At 32.7% G+C, this 21,357-nt stretch overlaps 1 protein-coding gene across 2 annotated transcripts; it reads right to left on the bottom strand.

Annotated features, from left to right (window-relative positions):
* Positions 1 to 2,608: 2,608 nt before the first annotated feature.
* Positions 2,609 to 5,983, bottom strand: LOC101266002 (rhodanese-like domain-containing protein 9, chloroplastic). Of its 2 annotated transcripts, none has more exons than XM_004234713.5 (6): positions 5,824 to 5,983; positions 5,510 to 5,751; positions 5,284 to 5,434; positions 3,273 to 3,358; positions 3,087 to 3,191; positions 2,609 to 2,848 (listed from the first exon to the last, which is right to left on the bottom strand). In XM_004234713.5, exons 1-6 carry the CDS (start codon positions 5,859 to 5,861, stop codon positions 2,775 to 2,777), a joined length of 696 nt encoding a protein of 231 aa, XP_004234761.1. In that variant the 5' UTR covers positions 5,862 to 5,983; the 3' UTR covers positions 2,609 to 2,774. The 2 variants fall into 2 exon arrangements, with proteins under 2 accessions (XP_004234761.1, XP_010317865.1); XM_010319563.4 differs by having other exon boundaries at positions 2,609 to 2,891.
* Positions 5,984 to 21,357: the final 15,374 nt, after the last annotated feature.

Below are 21,357 nucleotides of genomic sequence, written 5' to 3' on the forward strand. Positions count from 1 at the left end.
TCTTGCTCATTTGTAGAATACATTAAGTTAGAGAGAAAATCCATTTTGAGAGCAAAGTGAGGTATTCTATAGACTATACGAGAAAAATAGTCTATGAAGAAAAATAGAGTGTGAACGATATTTTAGTATGGTGGAAACTAAAAGAGTGTTGTTCTTTTTGAGTGTATAGTAATCACTTTGAGTATTGTATTCGTGATTACACAGTTAAAATTTGTTACTATCGTGATATCAATTGCTCCTCTTGGCCCGTGGTTTTTCCCTTATTTAGAAGGGTTTCCACATAAAATTCTTGGTGTCATTATTTTCCATTTTATTTTCAGTGCTTTTACCATATATATTTTTGTGTTTGTCTGTGTTTCCCAACCGTATCTCCATGGTACAAAACCTAAATTAATTTTTAACTATAATCTACTTAATAAGACAACATTGTTCTCTTTTTCCTTACAAATTGCAGTACTTTTAATATAATAATCTAGAAGAATCAGGTCTCTTGTGTTCCAACTTAGAATAGGATTGCTCAGTTAAGTCTTCTTCAGTCTTCTTTCTGTTCTCTTCAAACTTACCAATTTCATACTTAGACTCATAGATTTTCAATTTTCCCAGTTGAACGATCTAAAATGTTAGGTATTAATCTAGCCTAAATTTAGTTATCAGGTGCAAGATCATAGGTAGTTATGTTTTGCCGTGTTATTACTGTTGTGATTATATTTATTTAATAGAATTAGGGAGTTGCTTCTAATATAGTATTGGAAGTTGTTCGTGGTTTCACATCAAAGCTACTTCTTTTTTTGTATGCACGCACATATCCATTAGTTCCACGAGATACTTATCACCTCCTTCGAAACACAAGTTCTAGGTACCATAATGATTCAATCGTCAACTTCCTTCTTCATCAACACTTGCTATAGACACGTCAATCAGCTGTGTTGGACATGTTCCAATCGTCAGTTTCCTTCTTCTTCAATAGGGACAACTTTAGGTGTCGCTTTATGTCTTTTTGAACTCTTCACAATTTTACATAAAAATATAATGTACTACTTTATTCCATTATTTTACTTATAACACATAATTATCCCTTAGACTATGAATCTCAGACACATATTTAACTAAATTAAAGTCTTAACCAATTCTTTTTGTTGTAACTTTTTGATCCCTATATTCTATATAATATAATTTATATATGTATATATATAAAGATAAATGACTGAAAATATTAAATATTAAATAGATATTGCATAAAATAATGAGATAAGATACAAGTATCTCTTGAACCATATATGACCAAAATATCAGTTACACATGACTTTAACTAATCTAAGGTCTTATTACCATCCCGAACCCAAGTTTTAAGATTTTTGTAAACCTTTATGGGTTACGTGTCATCCAAACATCTCCTACACACCTCAACTACGTGGAGTCACAAAGTGTGCCACGTAAGTAAAAAATGTGTATAAAATTACAAAAAAAAAAAAGTTCAGAGGGGTAATAGGACCTTAGTTTAGTTAAGGTATGTCTATAAAATTTTGATGATAGTCTAGGAAGGTACTTGTGTCTTAAGTATGTCATTATATTTGGACGAACCGATTGGAATCAGATTATTTGAGAAATTGAATCGTTATTGTGGATACTATGTTGGCTAAGTTGAGTATTTATCTATTTCATGTGATACATATTATATCTATTTTGGTGATATATATGTCTAGTGTTTTTTTATGTTGACACGTTCGGAATATGGCCATATATTTGTTGTTGCTAATTGGTGGGCGATTGAAAGGCGTGTGTGTAATTGCGATGATGTTAGTTATTAGTAACGATATTGGTAACCCTTGAACGAAAAAAGGAATGTTAAAAACATGACTAGAGATTGAACTAAGATGATAGAAAGATAAATCTAATCCCCTGTGAATTTTTAGGTTATAGAGCGAAACATGATTGATAGTGAAATTATTGCATTTCATGTTTGTTGATTTGTTAACTTTTTAATATGTTACATAAACAAGTCTTAGTCAGTCGATGATGCCCGTGTACATATATATACTATCCTTGCTACACTCATTTGGGGTGTATGTGTGTTTCATGTTGTTGAAATTTATGCATGTTCCGACTAATGAGCATGGTAAAGTTGTTAAAGAACTTGTATGGTATCCCAAAGAAATAATGAGTTCAGATTTCAGAACATAACATCCTATGCAGCTGTCTCTAATATGTATATGCAGACTGGGTCGGTGATCCAAATGACAGAATCTCTACATCCTTTTGTACGGACGTCATCCAGTCAATGATCATCAAGAAAGTAACTCGGTCATCCACGGAGACAGAGTATATATAAATGATCAATTGCCAATACACTTGGGAGCAAAACTTACTTCATGCGTTGCATGTATTGTGACAATGTTTATTTAGTGTTTCATGTTCGTATAAAACATGTTGTAGTAGATTCTGCATATGTACATGACTAGGTTCAAGTTCATGCTACGCCTACTCATGCTACTTGTTGATACCTTCACTAATTAAGCCACTATCTAAACCAACTTTCACCAAATGCATTAGACTATATATAAACTCTAATCTTTAATATTCTCCGCCATATATAGAAGTTGATATAAAATTTATAGGAAGAAACACAAAGAAATAACATTTAGTATTTAATTAATCTGTGTGTTTTACCAATCAGATAATAGTGAAATGTGACATCTGTAAAAGCTGAATGATGCTAATATCAAACAGTTCTCTCTCTACACAGATACTGGTGAAGCCAAGCAAAAGTGTAAGTGTTAATTACTTGAAGGAACCATTTGAAGAATCTGTTCTGCTTGATCAGGGAAGAAAGTTACAAATAGAAGTGCACCTGAAAGATCAGTCAGTCCTTTATCAGATCATCAATTCATTATCTACATACAACAACATATAATTCTATTAACATATGCAAACAGTAGAGAGGTTCTTTCAAAGACTTTACAAGCTACAAAAATTTATTGCTAGAAAAGTTGCCTCCTACAATAATGTTGATTAATTTGAGTAAACACTTATGAGCTAGGAAGCATTGTATTGAAGATGTACTAACTACTCTTATATAGATAACTTACAGATAAGCACAGTTCCAAGAACTGCTGAAATCTTGCCCTGTATGGTAACCAGACCAGCTTTACCAGCATCTTGTAGTTCCTTTGAACCGACGGAATCAAATGTTCCTGAAAAACAACACAATCATATTCAGTTTTCAGCTAGTCCACGTATCTTAAATTGAAGTGTTAACGTCAGGTTAATTTTACCAGGTTTTACGGTCTGAAGACCTGATGTTATGCACGCTATGTTGTCATAACCTGCTCTCTCTAATCTCTCCGCAGCAGCTGCGGACCTTAAACGAAAAACGATGATCACCACAAGTTAAAGAGATGAGGAAAAGGTAAGTTATCATCCATCCATAGATATAGGCGAAATGGTCTAATGACAACAAACCTCTGTAGTTGTGTGAGTTTATATTATCAATCTTTCTACTTAATCCTTTACCAATTAAATGTCTTCTATTGTGTGTATAGCTCACTTACCCTTAAACAGATGACGTGTTAATTTCATGTAACATAGGTTAGCAACACATCATAATATCTTCATCATCTATTTTTAAAATTATTCATCAAAATATTGAATAAACGGTACAATTCCTATTTCTCTCACCTTCCTTCTAGCTTCCGTCAACCTCCCTCGACCCACAACCACCGTCATCACCATCACCTCCACCATCTTAATCTTTGTTTCTTCCATTTAAATTTTTCTTCATACAAAAGAAGAGGACATCGGGAATGAAAAATTTAAAAATATAAGATCTAAATTGTCATCTTCCTTTGTTTCCTTTCCTTTTGCTTCCCTTGAAAGTCTTTTGTATTTGAAAATTTTACTCTTAAATGGTGGTATTTGATGAGACTAAAATGAAAATAAAAAAAATGAAAAAGGGGATGGAACGATTACTATTGTAAATGTATAGGTGAAGATGATGTTTGAAGAAAAATACTACTTTTAATTTGATGATGAATAGAAAAGGTATTCAATATATGTTTTCTTAAGTACTAGAGGTGAATTTAAGGCCAAAATATGAAGCACGTGAATTTTTAGTTTCTCTAAAAGATTAGGTATTTTATGTATAAGATTTTTAGGATTAATATAAATTATCGTGCTATATGAAGGCTAAATAATCTACTTGATTGAATGTTGAGTTATTCCTATGATTCCGACCTAAAACCCTTAGATAAGTTGAGTTGGGATAAGAATGGTTCATTATGACTTATAATAGAATTTAACAGGAAATATTAAGAGATGTTCTCTCTTTGGGTATGCTATGTAATTAATTACTTTCTTTTCATATATACTAGTGATGTTACATTTTGTTTAGTAATTACAATATAATTTATTGATAAATATATAAATATGCTCTTTAACTTGGCTTCAAATTATATTTATGTCCTTCAACTTTGAGTATGCACAAGTAGACACTTAAACTTGTATGAAGTTGAACAAATAGACACACATGTCCTACATGTCATCCTACATATCATTTTTTGTCCTATGGCGTCTTACGTGTATTGTGTCATGTAGGACTCACGTGTTTATTTATTTAAAAGTTGAATAGTTAAAGTGCATGTTTGAACATTATGAAAATTGAAGGTCAAAGTTAAAATTTGAAGTCAAGTTTAGAGTCCAATATATGTATTAATTATTATGCATAATTTATTTGTTGCCTGAAAACTGTATTCTATTATAAATTTTCTTCTTTGAAATCACTTGGGATGGCTTGTGATGACAAATCGACAGTTTCTATCCATACTTGAGAGGGATAGTTAGAATTAAAGTAGTGTTCGTTGAAACAGTTTTTCTATATTGCTATGTCATTTATCTCTAGATTAGTTAGGGGAAGACTAAAACAATTTTAAATTGAATAGATTATAATAAATGACATTAAATTATTCACATTTAAAATATGAATTATGTTCTTCATGTTTTTGTAAATTTTGTTAAAGGAGATTTACATACATTTATCAATTTTTCAAGCAAAGATTCATATCATTGTTGACTATATTATCTTAAGTAGCTTCACATACATTTTATGGAAATGTGAATTTTATTGATGAATAAAATCATTATTGTGAATTTCAACATTACCTATTTAAATATATGGAATTTGTATATAATAATGATAAGGGGTAAACATGCAACATGTTCCCAAAGACTAGTAATAAAATTGTATACAATTTCATTAATTTATCATAATTGGGTTGAAGATAAACTTACCTTAGACCCTCTTGACAGACGAGTAAGAGCTTGCTTTGAGGAGAAAATTGAGATTTAACAGATTGCACAAACTCAGGATTGGGTTTAGTAAATGGCAATCCAAAAAATAAACCAGCAAAATTATTGTGGAGCTGTCTCTTTACAATGGTCCCTGTACAACAAAATCAAATTATCAATCAATCTTTCTTTCTGAAACTTCATGCCGAATCAAACAAGTAAACCTTACCTATGTCATTATCTGTGTTTTCGATAAAGAGTGGTACATGATAACACTTTTTGATATGTGCTCTCTCGAATTGAGTTTTGTCACGTACATCTACTACTGCATATCCCTCAACACCTACAAGTTTCTTGGCTTCCTCAGCATTTACAAATTCAACTTGTGCTTTTATTTGAAAACCTCTTCCTCTTTGTTTTCCTTTCACAACTAACAAAGATTTACATGATTCTGATCCCAATCCCAACAAGCTGAAACCAACAAAATACATCAATTTATAGAGAAACTTATATATATACAAATCAATCACTTTTTTTTCTTACCTATGAGAAGAGAGACCATAGCAAGTAATCCCTGCCATCGTTTCCCACTTCTTGTTTTTTTTTTCTTTTTCTTTTTCTTAAGGTACCAAATCCCATTCCCATGTTTAGATAGTTTCTTCCATATCCCTGCCCCACAAGAAATTTAAGATTGTCAATAGAATTCTGCCATGTGGAACTCAATAGATATACTTTTTCTTTATCCTCCATATATATATATATATATACACATAATAATACCTCATATGGTTACTCTACATCTTTCTCAGAAAGTCACTCAACTTTGAATTTTAACTCAAAACACTCAACTATCCACTCTTTCCTCAAAAAGTCACAAAATCTATTAAATTATTTTTTTAATTAAAATTCCTTGATATTAATTATTTATATAACAAATCAAAAAATTTTAAAAAATAAAAATACCATTTTAACCATTTAGCGATCCACCCACCTAACTCGACCTATTAAAAAATATGATATGACCCATTTTATTTTGTCTTTAATCCTAATTCAAGGTTTATAGAGAGGGATTAATTTAGGATTAAAGACAAAATAAAATGGGTCATCATATTTTTTAATGGTTTGGGTTAGGTGGGTGGATCACTAAATGGTTTAATTTATTTTTAAAAATTTTTGATTTGTTAAATAAATAATTTATATCAACAATTTTTAATTAAAAAATAATTTAATAGAATTGAGTGACTTTTTGAGGAAAGAGTGGATAGTTGAGTGACTTTTGAGTTAAAATTTAAAGTTGAGTGACTTTCTGAGAAAGAAGTGGATAGTTGAGTGACTTTTGAGTGAAAATTGAAAGTTGAGTGACTTTCTGAGAGAAGAGTGCATAGTTGAGTGACCATCTGACGTATTAACTCCATAAACATTATGCTTTTTCACAAAAAATAATATTGAGACGATTTTAAAACATATTAATGAAATGACATTAATTTATTTTAGCTTTAAAATGTTATAGATTTTTAAGATACCCTCAATGCATCAATAAAATATTACTTACTAAGCAACAAGATGAAATCTAAATTTCATCCCATATTCTGATCTATTTGTAAATTTGACATCTAGTCTTGATTTTCTCACTCAAAATAGGATACGGAGTTTTGACAATTTGGTTGGAATGAAGTTGAATGGTTGGCTAATGAGACACTTAGTTAAAAATTTGGATAGAATTGAATGTAAGTTTCACCTTCAAAAACAGATTTAGTTTGTAAAACCATAGAATTCATTGTTAATGAGTTGACCAGTGCATCTAATATATCCATATATGGATATATAATATAAGAGATGCGCAACACCAAACATTAAATGTCATAGCAATTAGCAACCTTAATCAAGTATAATCATAAGCCATGAAAACAAAGATTGAACATAAACACAAACACATTCTAGATCTCGACCACTCGGTACAAAATATTGACTTCTCTTCAGAACAGAGTAAGTCGGGAGAAATGGAGAACCTAATGTAATTTTATTTTTAATTTATGCATTTTGTTTGAAAGAATACAACATAGAAGCCATTCTAACTAAAAATCTTCACTTGTTCATGCAATGGCATTAAACTCCCAGTTGTCTCCAAAGGAAATAGCAAAAGAGGAACTTCCATGGCTGAAACTGAAATCTACAGGAAAACATTCTGCATTACCATCTATTTACAACTCTTATCATTTTGAAGAAAGTAAAATTGTTGTATATTTCCTGAAGCTGGCAAATCATATCATGAACTTTAGTGTAGATATACGAACAATGATGCCATAGTAAACACACATTATAAATTATTACTATAAAAAATAGGAGTTGGCTTTTTTTATCAATACATTTGTCTGATTTGATGCCAGAAAAGCATCAGGTAAAGGGAATGAATTGTCTTTTGTTGACCAGAAAATAGTCATCAGAGCAACAGATTTCAGCACTCTTTTTTCCCTCGAGAGAATAGGGAGGTCAGTTTTGGCAAACTAACAACGGGGATACATAAATGGAAATGGAAGCAATTATGGGAATTGGAAAATGAAAATAAAAAAATGAACTTGTCTCTGGTTTGTCCACACATACCAAAAAGTTAATGAATTGATCAGGGTCTAAACAGTTGGTCTGCACATCAGAGACACCTGCAGGACGTGATAGTGAATCATGGGAACAACAATGCCAAGAGCCATGGGTTCATCCCATTTGTTGATGACTGGGTCAGAACCAACTCCATTTAGGTGCTACTCCAGTTTAGGGTAAAAAATATTGTATAAGGCCACCTGATGAAAACCATTAAGCATGTAGGGGTACTCAAAATCTAAAAAGATTCCACGGAACATCAACTCACAATCAATAGTATGGAATTTTAGCAACTAACGATGCATATAATGAGGAAAAAACAGAACACTCCACTGTCAACTCTTACATCTTATTATAAAACTAGAAGAAATGTAGTAATAGAGCCCCAGTAAGCTTAGGAGAATATTTCCTTCAAGTCCTACAACATCAAGGTTATCTCCATGGATTCTTAGTTATTTCTTCACCTAATGCACAATTCTAACACGATTACCTCTGCAATCTTTTTTAAAGAAAAAATGGTCAAATGTCCTCCTAACCTATATTCAAATTTTCAACTACACACTTCAATTTAACCACGTCCTATCAACCCTCTTACCTTTTTAAAATTGAATTTTCTATCTCCTTAAATGCTTACTTGGCAAAGTGAATGTATTTCACTCGAGAGTAAAGGCCAAAAATAAATATTAAAATATTATTTCCAATATATTTCTCATTATTTTATGCGTTCTTATTGATTATTTCTTTTTTTTTCCTAATTGTTTTTATCTCTTTTACTTAGTTTTCTCCTTCATAGCAACTTGATACAATATATATGGTAAGCATCAAATTTCATCACCATTTTGAAATCATCGCCAACACTACATCAATAATACATCACAAATCGTATTAGCAATTTCACCCACCAGTTTTCACAATCAAGAATTATGTACCAAAAACATTTCAAATCAAAGCAAAGTTAAGCTTTAATAAGGATACCCAATTGTTTTTCTTCCATAAACTTTGAATACTAAGAAAATTTTTCATTCTATATTCAATAATCAACAGACCATAGAAATTTCCCTCGGCTGATTTTAGTATCTAGTCATTTTTCTACAAATCTAAAAAAATATAACACCCGTTCTTCATCTTCTTCGGTCCATTGACCTGAAGTTTGATGTAAAATCACCTAAACTTTTCTCAAAATCACCCATAAATTCTAAATGTAATCTTTTCTCGACATTTCGATTCCTTTGATATATTACTCACTCAAAATCGAGCTCGTTTGTGGCGAAACGAATTTCGAACTCAAGCTTTTGAACTATCTTTGATTGTTTCAAGTTGGTGCTTCACATTTTAAACTATGAGCTTCAGATTTCAGCTATACAAAAAGAAGCTCCCAGATCAAGAATATAGATCCAACAATTTCATATGGAAGTTCATCAATTTCCATAGTGTTTCAGCTTTCTTCAAATCTATAAATCTTAGCCATAAACTCAGTCAAACTCATCATGTTTAGCTTCAAATAATTACCAACCATCTATGTTATCAACAAGTTTCAAATTTGAAGATCAAAAATATATCCATAAATGTTGGCATTGTGACCTTTAACTAGACAATAAATCAGAAAGGAAAAAAGAATAAAAAGATATTTTTAAAGGGGTGTAATAATAATAAATTTAAATAGTCCAAAGGGGTGATTAGGATATTTGTAAAGTTAAAATATGTAGTTAAAAATTCAAATATAGGTTAGGGGGACATTTGACAATTTTCTCTTTTTTAAAAGATGAGGCATCAAAAAGAGATTGAAAACGTCTCGTTATAATTTTATTAATCACAAGAGGGCTTTAAATAGTCAACTTAAAAGACAAATCTACATAATTTAAAATTCAAAACAAACTAAAATATCTTAACAATCTAATATATCTAATAAAAATTTAAAATTCAAATTATACTAAAATTAAGCAACTTATTACTAAAAATTATTACAATAATTAAAAGCAAAATTCAACATTCTTCCCCTGCATTAGTTACTGCAATTGAAAAAAATATTCTTCCTCAATTCTACTTTGGTAATTGATATGAATTCTTTTCATTGTAAGAATTGTTTTACCATTACAATATTCCATAATCATAAGTTTCGAAATAAGATTTCATTCTCACCGACCAAAATTGATAGTTTTCATTGGTGAAAATTTGTGGGGCATTGAAAAAGTGATTGTTGTTTGCCACCTTTTTTTAGGTTAAAAGTAGTCAATGCATTGAAACAAACACGAGCTAAAAGTAGCACTTACATGTCAAAATGAGTTAAAAATAGCCCTTACGGGTTCAAAATGCTTCTTTAGAGGAACTTGTAGTCAATAAAATTCGAGTCAAAATAAAAATAACCAAGACTAGAAAATACCGCAACAATCGTAGTTATTGATTTCAATATATAAGCATTACAATTTCTATGATTCATCTTTTCAAATATAAATTCAAGGGATCTTGAGTTCATTCTTGGATTCAAGGGCTTTGAACTTGTTCTTGACTTATACTTGAATTTAAGAGTTTAGAACTTGTTCATGAATGTTTGAACTTGTAGAGAAATCTGTGGCGCTTGTACCATGAGCTCTCTCTAGCTTCTTTTTAGGATTTCTGAGACCCCTATTTATAGTTGTAGAATAGAGGAGTTATGATGAAAACAGGTTCCTCTTCCGCCAATCAAATTTAAAGGACATGACGATATTTGATTGATCAATACACACCACTTGTATAGGTGGCACATTTTAAGAGGGATAGGAATGTCAAAATGATGTCATGACCCTTATTGGCTTCTTTATGTGATTTGGCATGTCATGTTATCTGACACGTGGCTTCAAACTAGGCCTTAAGATGAGATGAAATTGGGATTAGCAAAAATGAGTTCATCTATTGTAACCTAATTAATGAATTTGGACTTTAATTAAATTCATATTTATTGGACTTAAATAATTAGCTCAATTCTATAAATACATTGGACTAATATATTCATGAATATAATACAATTCGAAATCATTTTATAAAATTATATTTAATAAACTTTAAATTGTTACAAATGTCTCTTGCTTCAAATCTTGTTGAAATATTTTATCTTTTGAAAACGAGGATTGAAGTACTAATTTAATGTTATAATTGCAATGCTATTTAAAAGAAACAAAACCTTGGATCAAGACATGTCATACAAATGAAAACATTTTGAAATATAAATTTTATAAAATGATTTGATTATATTAAATTCATGAATATATTAGTCCAAATAAATATTATGGATAATATAATTAGTTTAATTATTGAAGTCCAACAAATATAAATTTAATTTAAGTCCAAATTCATTGATTTAGACTAAAATAATGAATGGAAAAATTAGCAAACAGTCAAAAAAACAAACAGATTTAGTGAAAACCTCCCTATTTTAAAAATATTAGTAAAAATGTCAAAAATGTCATTATTTTAAAAAACTAATGTATCCCAAATCACTTTCTAGTTTCTCTCACAAAGCACACGTTTCCACTAAAAAAAGAGAGAAAAAAAATTACATGTCTCTCAATTATCCTTACCAAATTTAAAAAAGAATAATTTATTTTCTCTCTCTAAAATTTATCTCTTCCATTCTCCTCTATTTTTTAAAATTCTTCATATCACGTTTCCCCCATTTTTAAGATTCCTCATATCAGTCTTTCCTTTGTTTTTTTTGGTTTCAGAAATTGAATTCTCAACAATCTCATTGATTAAGGTATTCATATTTATTCTATTGTTCAATGTTTTTGTTTGAAACTTTTTAGATTTTTGTGTGTTTTCAATCTTCCTATTTTCGGTTAAGACTTTAAATAAAGGGAAAAACACAAAAATTGCGATCCAATTTCTGATTCAAAGAGGACTATAAAAAGTATCACATATAATCATCAACTTTTGGGAATTTGGCCTCTTTGATTTATGCATTACTCCAGGATTATTCGAAACTGTAATAATGGTTCAAGATGGAAGATCTAAGTTTCTTCATGATTCTACCTGCATTCAAGTTCAGGATAGTAATATTAAAAGGGTAAATACACTATAAGTAAAAAAAAAAATTGGGTGTAGAAGATTTTAAAAAACTTGTTGAAGACCAAGTTGAGGAAGAACAATTTTCTATTAGTTTGTTTTGTATATAGTTTTTTTTAGTATTTGGTATTCCTTCTCAATTTGCATTCAATACACTGATTTGTGTTTATTAAAAATCTTGTGTTGCATAGTATATGAATCTTGTATTTGTCTCGAATTTGTATTCATCCCAAAAGTATGTCAACTAGTTATGTATTTTATTTATAAGAACAACAACTTTCTATTAGTTTATTTGTTTTTATAGTTTTTCTTCAAATTTTTGTATCTGGACTCAATTCGTAATGCTATTAACATTTGTAGTTTATTTAAGAATGATCCCAATAAATATTCTTGTACTCTTTTTCAATTTTATACTTCATTCTCACTTTTCATCATATTATTTTTATATTTTATACATTATTATACTAAATAAAATATAAAAACTAGAACGAATACAAATACAAATAATATATATATTGGAATGAATACGACTTAGGAAAGAAAACAATATTTTGAAGAGAAAAATAAACACACAATTTAAAAAATAACGAATACAAATATGTATTTTTAAATAGATACATATTTATTTGGCATACCTATTGGAATGAATACAAACTAATAAAGATATACAAGTTTCATTATACAAAATACAACATGAAAACTAGAATGAATACAAATATAAATGGTATACATAATGAATGAATACAATTTAAGCAATGATACAAAATTCTGAAAAATAAAACGTGAGAAAATATGTCAAATAACAAATAAAACTATAGGTGTTCAAATTTCTAAATTAAAATTATTTAAATTTAAAACATAAAACTATAACGTATTATCATAAAGTTTCATTACAATAATTAGTGAAAATTGAATATTGAATTTTTAATTATGTGATATTCATAACAATAATTAGTGAAAATTGAATATTGAAAATTTAATAGATGTGGTACTTCTTTAATTTCGTGATTTTCGTAAGAATAATTAATCAAATTTGAATATTTATTTTGGTAAATTAAAGTTTTTAGAAAAAAAGAGATTAAGAAAATTGGACATTAAATTTTTTTAAAACAATGGTGAGAGGTGTATTTTTTAAAACACGGTGAAAGAAAAAAGAAAGAGATGGAAGTTGGTGTGTTTTGATAAATTGTAACTTATGACACTTTTTAAGCATTTGTTCCTTTTTAAAATAATTCTCTTCCTTAAATTTCTCCAATCTGTTATATAAAAATTATATTCATCAAATAAAAATAATTAACAAAAACATAAAGATACATAATAAAAATAAATTTTTGACATTTTTACTAAATATTGAATGTGTTGCTAATGAGCCCTCTTAAATGTTAAAATATTGACATTTTAAAAAATTTCCCTGGATGAATCACTTTGCTAGGCCCGATGTCATTTCATCCTAGAGGCCCAATTTTGTGCCACATGTCAAATTACATGGCATGCCAAGTCACACAAAAATCCTATAGGAACATGTCATGTGTCCAAATGACATGACATTTCTATCCTAGTCAAAGGTCAATAAAAATGTGTCACATATACAAGTTATGTGTTCAGACCAATCAAATATCGTCATGCCACTTAAATCTGATTCATTGAAGGAAGATTTATTTTCATGATGACTCATTTATTTCTATAACTAAAAATAAAGGTTCTCATGATTCAGAAATCACGCTAGCATTCTAAAAAACAAAGGGAGCTCGTTAATCAAAAGTCGAAGATTTCTCTACAAGCTACAAGTTCAAAAATTCAATATCAAAATCACCAGATTCAAGAACAAGCTCAAAAGCCTTGAATTTAAGTACAATTCAAGATCATGATCAAGACTACAAGATTAAAAATCAAACTCAAAAGATCTTGAATTCAAGTACATGTCATGATCAAGATCATAAAATTCAAGAACAAGCTCAAATACCCTTGAATCCAAAGTACAAGTTAAGTTCAAGTTCATCAAGTTTCAAGAACAAGCCCAAAGACCCTTAAATCCAAAGTACAAGTCAAGATCAAGATCAAGACCACAAGATTCAAGAGAAAGTCCAATAGCCCTTGAATCCAAAGTACAAGTCAAGATCTAAGTAACCTATTTCACAAAAAAAACAACAATTCAAGATCAAAACCACAAGATTGAAGAACAAGCACAAAGATCTTGAATCCAAAGTACAAGTAAATTTAAAGGTCATGAAGATTCAAGAACAGGTCCAAAAGCCCTTGAATCCAAAATTCAAGAACAAGCCCAAAAGAAAGCTACAAGTCAAGATCAAGTTCAAAATTAAAAATCAAGCTCTTCTCTTGAATTTAGATCAGAGGATTCATAGAGATTGTAACGCCCATATTTTGAAATCAAAGCCATAGATATAGAACAAGCCATAGTAGAGGCAACTAAGTCTTTGATGGATTTACAACACGATAGGTATGACAATAATTAAGGCAAGGCGTCTAAGGGTAGCAATGTAAAAGTTAGGGGAGATCATGGAAAAATTAAAGAGACCAACCAACACCTTAAAACTGAAGATGTCAATAAGTCTAATTATAGGAAGGTGAGTGACCACTTGAGCTACGCTAAGAAGAAAGCATAGATCGACAAAAGAAATGCTACATATGCGGAGGTCCGCATGGTTTCAATAATTCTCTCAACTTAAAGTCTCATGCCATAGTGCGTGAGAAAAAGGGGCAAAATCAAGGACAGAGTTTAGGTGCAACAGAACTAGATATGATAGGATAATGTAGACGGTCAAGAAGCAACTATCCAACCCAATGATGATGCAATCATTACGTGGATCTCACCATCAACAACAAGCCCACTCTTGCACTTGTGGACACTGGAGGAACTCATAACAGTGACCAAGGCCACAACAAAAAGACTATAGATGAATCTTACTCCAACTAACTCTTATGTTAAGACTTAATGTCAAGGCTCAAAATGCACTAACTCTTATGTTAAGACTTAATGTCAAGGCTCAAAATGCTCATGATGTAGCTAATGGTTTGGTGTCAAACTGGGAAATCGGAAAGGTATGACAATGTTTACCACCACTACAATGGATACTTGGAAGGCAGATGTGGTATGGAAACTGATGTACCGTGGTTTCACGGTACTTTCAACGTCTTTTACTTAAGTATAGTGTGTGTTTAAAGCCTTTTTATTGGTTTTTGATGTAGTTTTCTATTTAATTCCAAGAAATTTATCCAAAGGAGAACGCTGAGATTTTGAGATGAAATTGCAGAAGTGACCACCTATGGACCCCACGACGGTCTATCGTGATTGTGACGGTCCGTAGGGGTCAATCATTGTGAGAAGATAATGGTTGATGAAGGATGTTAGGGAATTATGACCAAGTGTGGGACCACGAAAGCTCACGATGCACCGTCATAGCCACGACGGCCCATCCTGCACATTCATCAATGCTAACGGAGAGTAGTCCCAGTACCCAACTTCAAAAGATTCTAAGTGTCGTGGAACGGAACCCCTCGATGGACCGTCGTGCTCTCAACAGTCCGTCATACCTGTCCATCGAGGGTAACAGAGAGTTGATGAAGAAAGCAACAGATATTTGTGCTAAGTATGGAACGACGGAAGCCACGGTGGTCCTTCGTAGTCACGACAGTCCGTCACAAGGGTCGTCGACTCGGACTCATTTTGGGCAGACTTTTCCTTAAATATATTTCTCTATTTTATTAGGTTTTGTTTCTTATAAATAGTCCGAATAACCTCATTTTTGGGGTTAGATCTTTGGATATTTTTCAGTTTTATTGTCTAAGTATTGAACTTTCGATTTAGGGATTTGATATTGCTTTTTCGGAATCGATAATTGGTGTTTTGTGATTTATTCAAGTAAATTTTTGGATTTTTTTTATTCTTATCAATGTAAGTGCATGAATTCTTATATTATCAATATGAATTGTGTGATTATTAGCATGGGTAACTAAACTCCATAACTAGGATTGTGGTTACCATGGGTAAATAACAAGGTAAAACCTAGCTAAAATAACAATTCTACAAAAGAGTCTTGCATGTATTGATAATCCTTTCGCTTTGAAGTCTTTTTAACGGATGGATAATGTTAGAACTCGCCTTATTGCTACTTGCCGGAACAATGAGGTAGATAATAGGAAAACAATTATCAACATAGATTTAGTGTATACTATCTAATAGGCTAGTTTCAGTTGGTACAAGGTAAAAACATAGTCAAATATCGAATATGATGCTTAATATGAGGTAAATACAAGGTTTAGTAAAGCAACACATGTAGCAGGGTCAAGGTGCAGAGTGAAATTCTCCAGATGTCGGACCAAGGATTTAGAGATACCTAACTTATCACTTTGCATGCAAGATACTAGGAAAAGATTGTTATAGCTAGAATTATCGAGTTAGGAGAATGTGGGGAACACTTATGCCCTAGTTACTTTCATTACTTGATTGAACTCCAATACTTGAACATGACACTTTTTTACTTTAATTTAGCTAATTGCTTTCATTAAACAAAACCTGTTTAGTTATTTGTTTTTGGGAAATAAATGACTAAATAGAAGTAATAATAGAATAAAGTTAAGTTTGAACCATTTTCCTCGTGGGAACGATCCCAACCTCACGGTTCTTTACTTGATGAGACCGCTTTTACTTCATTTCGAGAAGTAAATTTGAGCGTATCAAATTTTGTTGTCGCTTCCGGGGAAAGTGGCTTTTAAATTAACTTTAAGCTTATTACCAAACTTTAGTGAACATTTTACTAATTTTACTTTTTCTTTTTATTTTTGTCCTTGCAGGTCTAACTTCCTTACATGCCAAACACACGGATTAGAGGAATACCCGTAATTAAACCTGATCCCAAACTAGAGCGTACTTTAAGAAGAATGGATCAGAATTTGGGCATCCAAGGTGATGAGGTCGACCCATAAATGCCACCATTGGTCGACGCTCATGACCCTGTATTACATGATATTCATGGGGAAGGTGAAATACGGAGACAACCTCCCGCTCCACGCCCTCAAGAGTACTATAGGGGCTATGAAAATATCGCAGACTCTGATGGGACACTCATCTTGCCCCCTCTACCACACAGCCACACTTTCGTGGTAACTAGTAGTCTGATGCAAATGCTTATTGCCAAAGGTTTGTTTTTAGGGCTACCTTCTGAAGATCCACATGTCAACATCTCTAAGGTAAGACAAGTGTGAAAAAGTTGTGTAGGGAGGCCCAATTTAAATATGGATGTAATCGGGCTAAGAGTTTTTCCTCTCTCACTGAAGGGAGAGGCTGCTATGTGGTTTTTACTAAGCTCCCATATAACTCAATCTTCACTTGGAATCAACTGAGGGATGCTTTCTTAGAACGCTACTACCCGATGTCTAAGAAACTAAACCACAAAGACAGAGTGAACAACTTCGTCGCACTACCGGGAGAGTCAGTTAGCAGTTCTTGGGATAGGTTCACTTCATTCTTGCAAAGTGTGCCAAATCACCGCATAGATGATGAGTCTCTAAAAAAATATTTCTATAGGAGACCAGATGATAATAACAAAGCGGTGTTGGATACATTTGCGGGTGGTTCTTATGGGGAGTGTCCTTATGCGAAGATGTTAAAAAGTTAGAGAAAATCTCCCGAAATAATAAAATTTGGAGTACTATGAAGTCAGATACTAGGAGAAATACCTTCGCAGTCAAATCCGCACACAACTCAGTCGCACATAATCTTCGTGAGGAGATGTCTCAGATGAGAACTGAGCTTGGGTTGGTGTTGAAACATGTTGCTGGGGGTGTGGAAAAGGTAAATACGGTGAATTACTTGTCTAAACCACCACCGCCAAATGATGAATATTACAATGAGGAGGACTCCTATATGGTGAATGATCAAACAGGGGGTTTTTGACCAAACTCCCAAGGCTCCAATCAAAATAATTGGCGCCAAGGTCAAGGAAACCAAGGTCGGAACTATGATAATTATAACCGCAAGGGTCATTGTGTCCGAGATGGGAATTACAACCGCGACAACAACTTCAATTGGGGTAATTATAATAACAGAAATGATAGGAGTGGCCCCTATGTTCCACCTCAAAATCGTGAAGTTGATCCTAGGGATGGTGGGGGTAGTATGGCGCGAGTTGAGGATATGATGCATAAAAAGATGAGGAGGTTCGATGCTAGTGATCAGCACACTAAAAAGTTAAGGAATGACTTAGCAGGTATAGGGCAGAAAGTTGATGCACATGCAATCTCGATTAAGCATCTTGAGTTGCAAATGACCCATTGTCTGCAACTGTAAACACATGGAAACCAGGCACTCTTCCTTGCAACAATGTCCAAAATACGAAAAAGGATGGGCATTGTATGGCGATCACTACTCGGGGTGGTAAGCAAACCATTGATCCACCTATGCCGTCTGGTTTAGAAAAGGTGATAAGAGATAATGATACAGTGGTGGAGGTTAGTGGTGAGTTAGAAGATAAAACGGTAAAAGATTTTGAGGTGCCCCAAAAGGTGACCCCATGCCTAGACCACCACCTCCTTTCCCACAAAGGTTAGTAAAAAAGACTGAGGATGGTAAATACAGGCATTTTATAACGATGTTGAAACAACTTTCTATCAATGTCCCTTTGGTAGAAGCTCTTGAACAAATACCGGTTATGCCAAGTTCATGAAAGATTTGGTTACAAAGAAAAGATCACTTTTGAGGATGATGATAGAATGCAACACTGTAGTGCCATTTCTAGAAGATCTCTAGTGCAAAAGAAAAAAGATCCGGGTGCTTTCACTATTCCTTGTAAAATCGGGTTATTACATTTTGCGAAAGCATTATGTGATCTTGGGGCAAGTATAAATCTCATGCCCCTCTCGATTTACAAGAAGTTGGGTTTGGGTGACCCAAAGCCCACTGCGATGCGGCTACTGATGGCCGATCGAATTGTAAAAAGGCCCATTGGTATACTCTACGATGTGCTAGTAAAAGTGAAGTCGTTCATATTTCCGGCCAATTTTGTGATTCTTGATTGTGAGGCGGATTTTGAGGTGCCTATTATTCTTGGGAGGCCATTCCTTGCTATGGGTAGAGCCTTGGTTGATATGGAAAAGGGGCAGATGAAAATCTGATTGAACAATGAAGAAGCGACCTTCAACATTTGTAGGCCATGAGGCAGAAAGGTGAGTTCCAATCGGTATCTGCTATATCCTACAGAGTTGAAGAGTCATTTAAGGTAGAAATTGAAGAGCGTCTGAGTGTAGAAGCATTGGCGGAAGTGATCATGAATTTTGATAGTGATGGCATTGAAGAGTATGGTTCATTGGTCGCGACACTTGATCGAGGTAATGTTCATTTTAAGCCAAAGAAATTTGAATTGGATATGCAGCATCGCGAATCTCCACTGATATACCATGGTTTCATGGTATTTGTAATGCTTTTTCCTTAAGTTTAGTGTGTCAAAAAGCCTTTTTGTATTAATATTTATGTAAGTTTCTCTTTATTTGCAGGAAATCTGTCTAAAAGATGAATGTGGAGGTTTTTGAGCTGCATAAAAGTACCACCTACGGAGCTTGTGACGGTCCGTCGTGACTGTGACGGTCCGTAGGTGGTATCGTAGTGAAGTTGCTGAAGGAAGATGGGGAATTCTGACCAAGTGTGGGGTTACGGAGTGTGTGACGGTCCGTTTTAGCCATGACGGTCCGTCATGCTGGTTCATCACGAAGATCAGAGAAGTAGTCCCAGTACCCAAATTCCAAGAGTTCATGTGTTATGGAACGGAGACCCTCGACGGACCGTTGTGCCTTTGACGATCCGTCATACCTGCCGTCGAGGATAATGAAGAGAGCACCAGAAGAATTTCCATAAGTATGGGACGACGGAGTCCATAAAGGCCCATCGTGACCCATGGCGAGGTCCGTCGACCCAGCCTCGTTTTGACAGATTTCCAGCAAATAAAGTCCTTATTTAATTAGGTTTTTGTTTTTTTATAAATAGTTCAAAAAACCTCATTTTTGAGGTTAGACTCTTGGTTATTTGAGCTTCTTTTGTGGATTCAACTTGGTGATTATTATTACACTTTTGGAGAATCTTTAGTCTTCAATTAATTTCAATAATTAATTGTTGGTGATTTTGTTGATTAATCTAATAAATTTCTGGATTTTATTCTTTCTCATTGAAGTAAGTGCATGAATTCTTATATTACATATTTGAATATTGTGATTATGACTATGGATAACTAAACTCCTTAACTAGGGTTGTGGGAACCATAGGCGAATAATAAGGTAAAATCTAACTAAAATAACAATTCTAGAATAGTGTCTTGCATGTATTGATAATTCTTTAGTTTAGAAGTCTTTTTAACGGAGGAACAATGTTAGAACTCGCCTTAATGCTACTTGCCGGACAAAGGAGGTAGATAATAGGAAAAGAATTATTAACATAGATTTAGTGTATACTATCTAATAGATTAGTATTGATTGGTACGAGGTAATAACTTAGTCAAATATCGAATACGATGCTTAATATGAGGTAAAGGTAAGGGTTAGTATAGCAACACACATAGACGGAACAAGGTGCGGAGTGAAATTTTCTAGATGCCGGACCAAGGATTTAGAAATACATAACTTATCACTTTGCATGCAAGATACTTGGAAAAATTGTTATTGTTAGAATTATCATGTTAGCAACCTATGGGGAACACGTAAACTCTAGTTACTTTTATTAATTGATTAAACTCCAACATTTGAAGCTGTTAGTTGTCTCCTTTAATTTAGCTAGTTATTTTCATTCATTTAAAAGTAAAACCCCCCCATTTATTGTTGTTGTTTTCCAAGGAAATGATTGACTAAATAGTAGTAATAATAGATTGAAGTTAAGTGTATTTTCCTCGTGGGAACGATCCTAACCTCATTAGTTGGGTTCTTTACATAATACGATCGCTTTTCTTCTTATTCGAGAAGTAAGTTTGAGCGTATCAAATTTTGGTGCCGCTGCCGGGGACTCGTCGTGCCATTAATGAAGCGTACCCGACCCGACCCGGCCTGGCTGGGGTTTTAAATTTTTTTTAACATTTAAAACCCCCACCCCTTCATTTCACCCATTTCCTTCCCCCTTCCTCTCATTTCCCTCCCTTTTCAACTTCCAATTTCCTACCTCTCTTTCAACCGATCATTTTCCCAAATTCCCCAATTCCTAAACATATGTTGTCTACTAGTCGGAGTCTGCTACTGTGGTTCTCTACTTGATCACCAAGTACCTTCCTTGCTTACCTCAAATTCTCAGGTATGTGTCTCTGATTTCTACCCATTTACATTGCATTTTTGTTTATCAATTAGTATTAGCCTATTTCTAATTGGTGGGTTCATTCTTTAATACATAATCTGTCTGACCTAGGGTGAGAATCCTCAAAATTTCCTTATTAAAATTCTAGAAATAGGTGATTT

Source organism: Solanum lycopersicum, chromosome 3, assembly GCF_036512215.1.
Source record: "Solanum lycopersicum chromosome 3, SLM_r2.1".
Taxonomy (NCBI): domain Eukaryota; kingdom Viridiplantae; phylum Streptophyta; class Magnoliopsida; order Solanales; family Solanaceae; genus Solanum; species Solanum lycopersicum.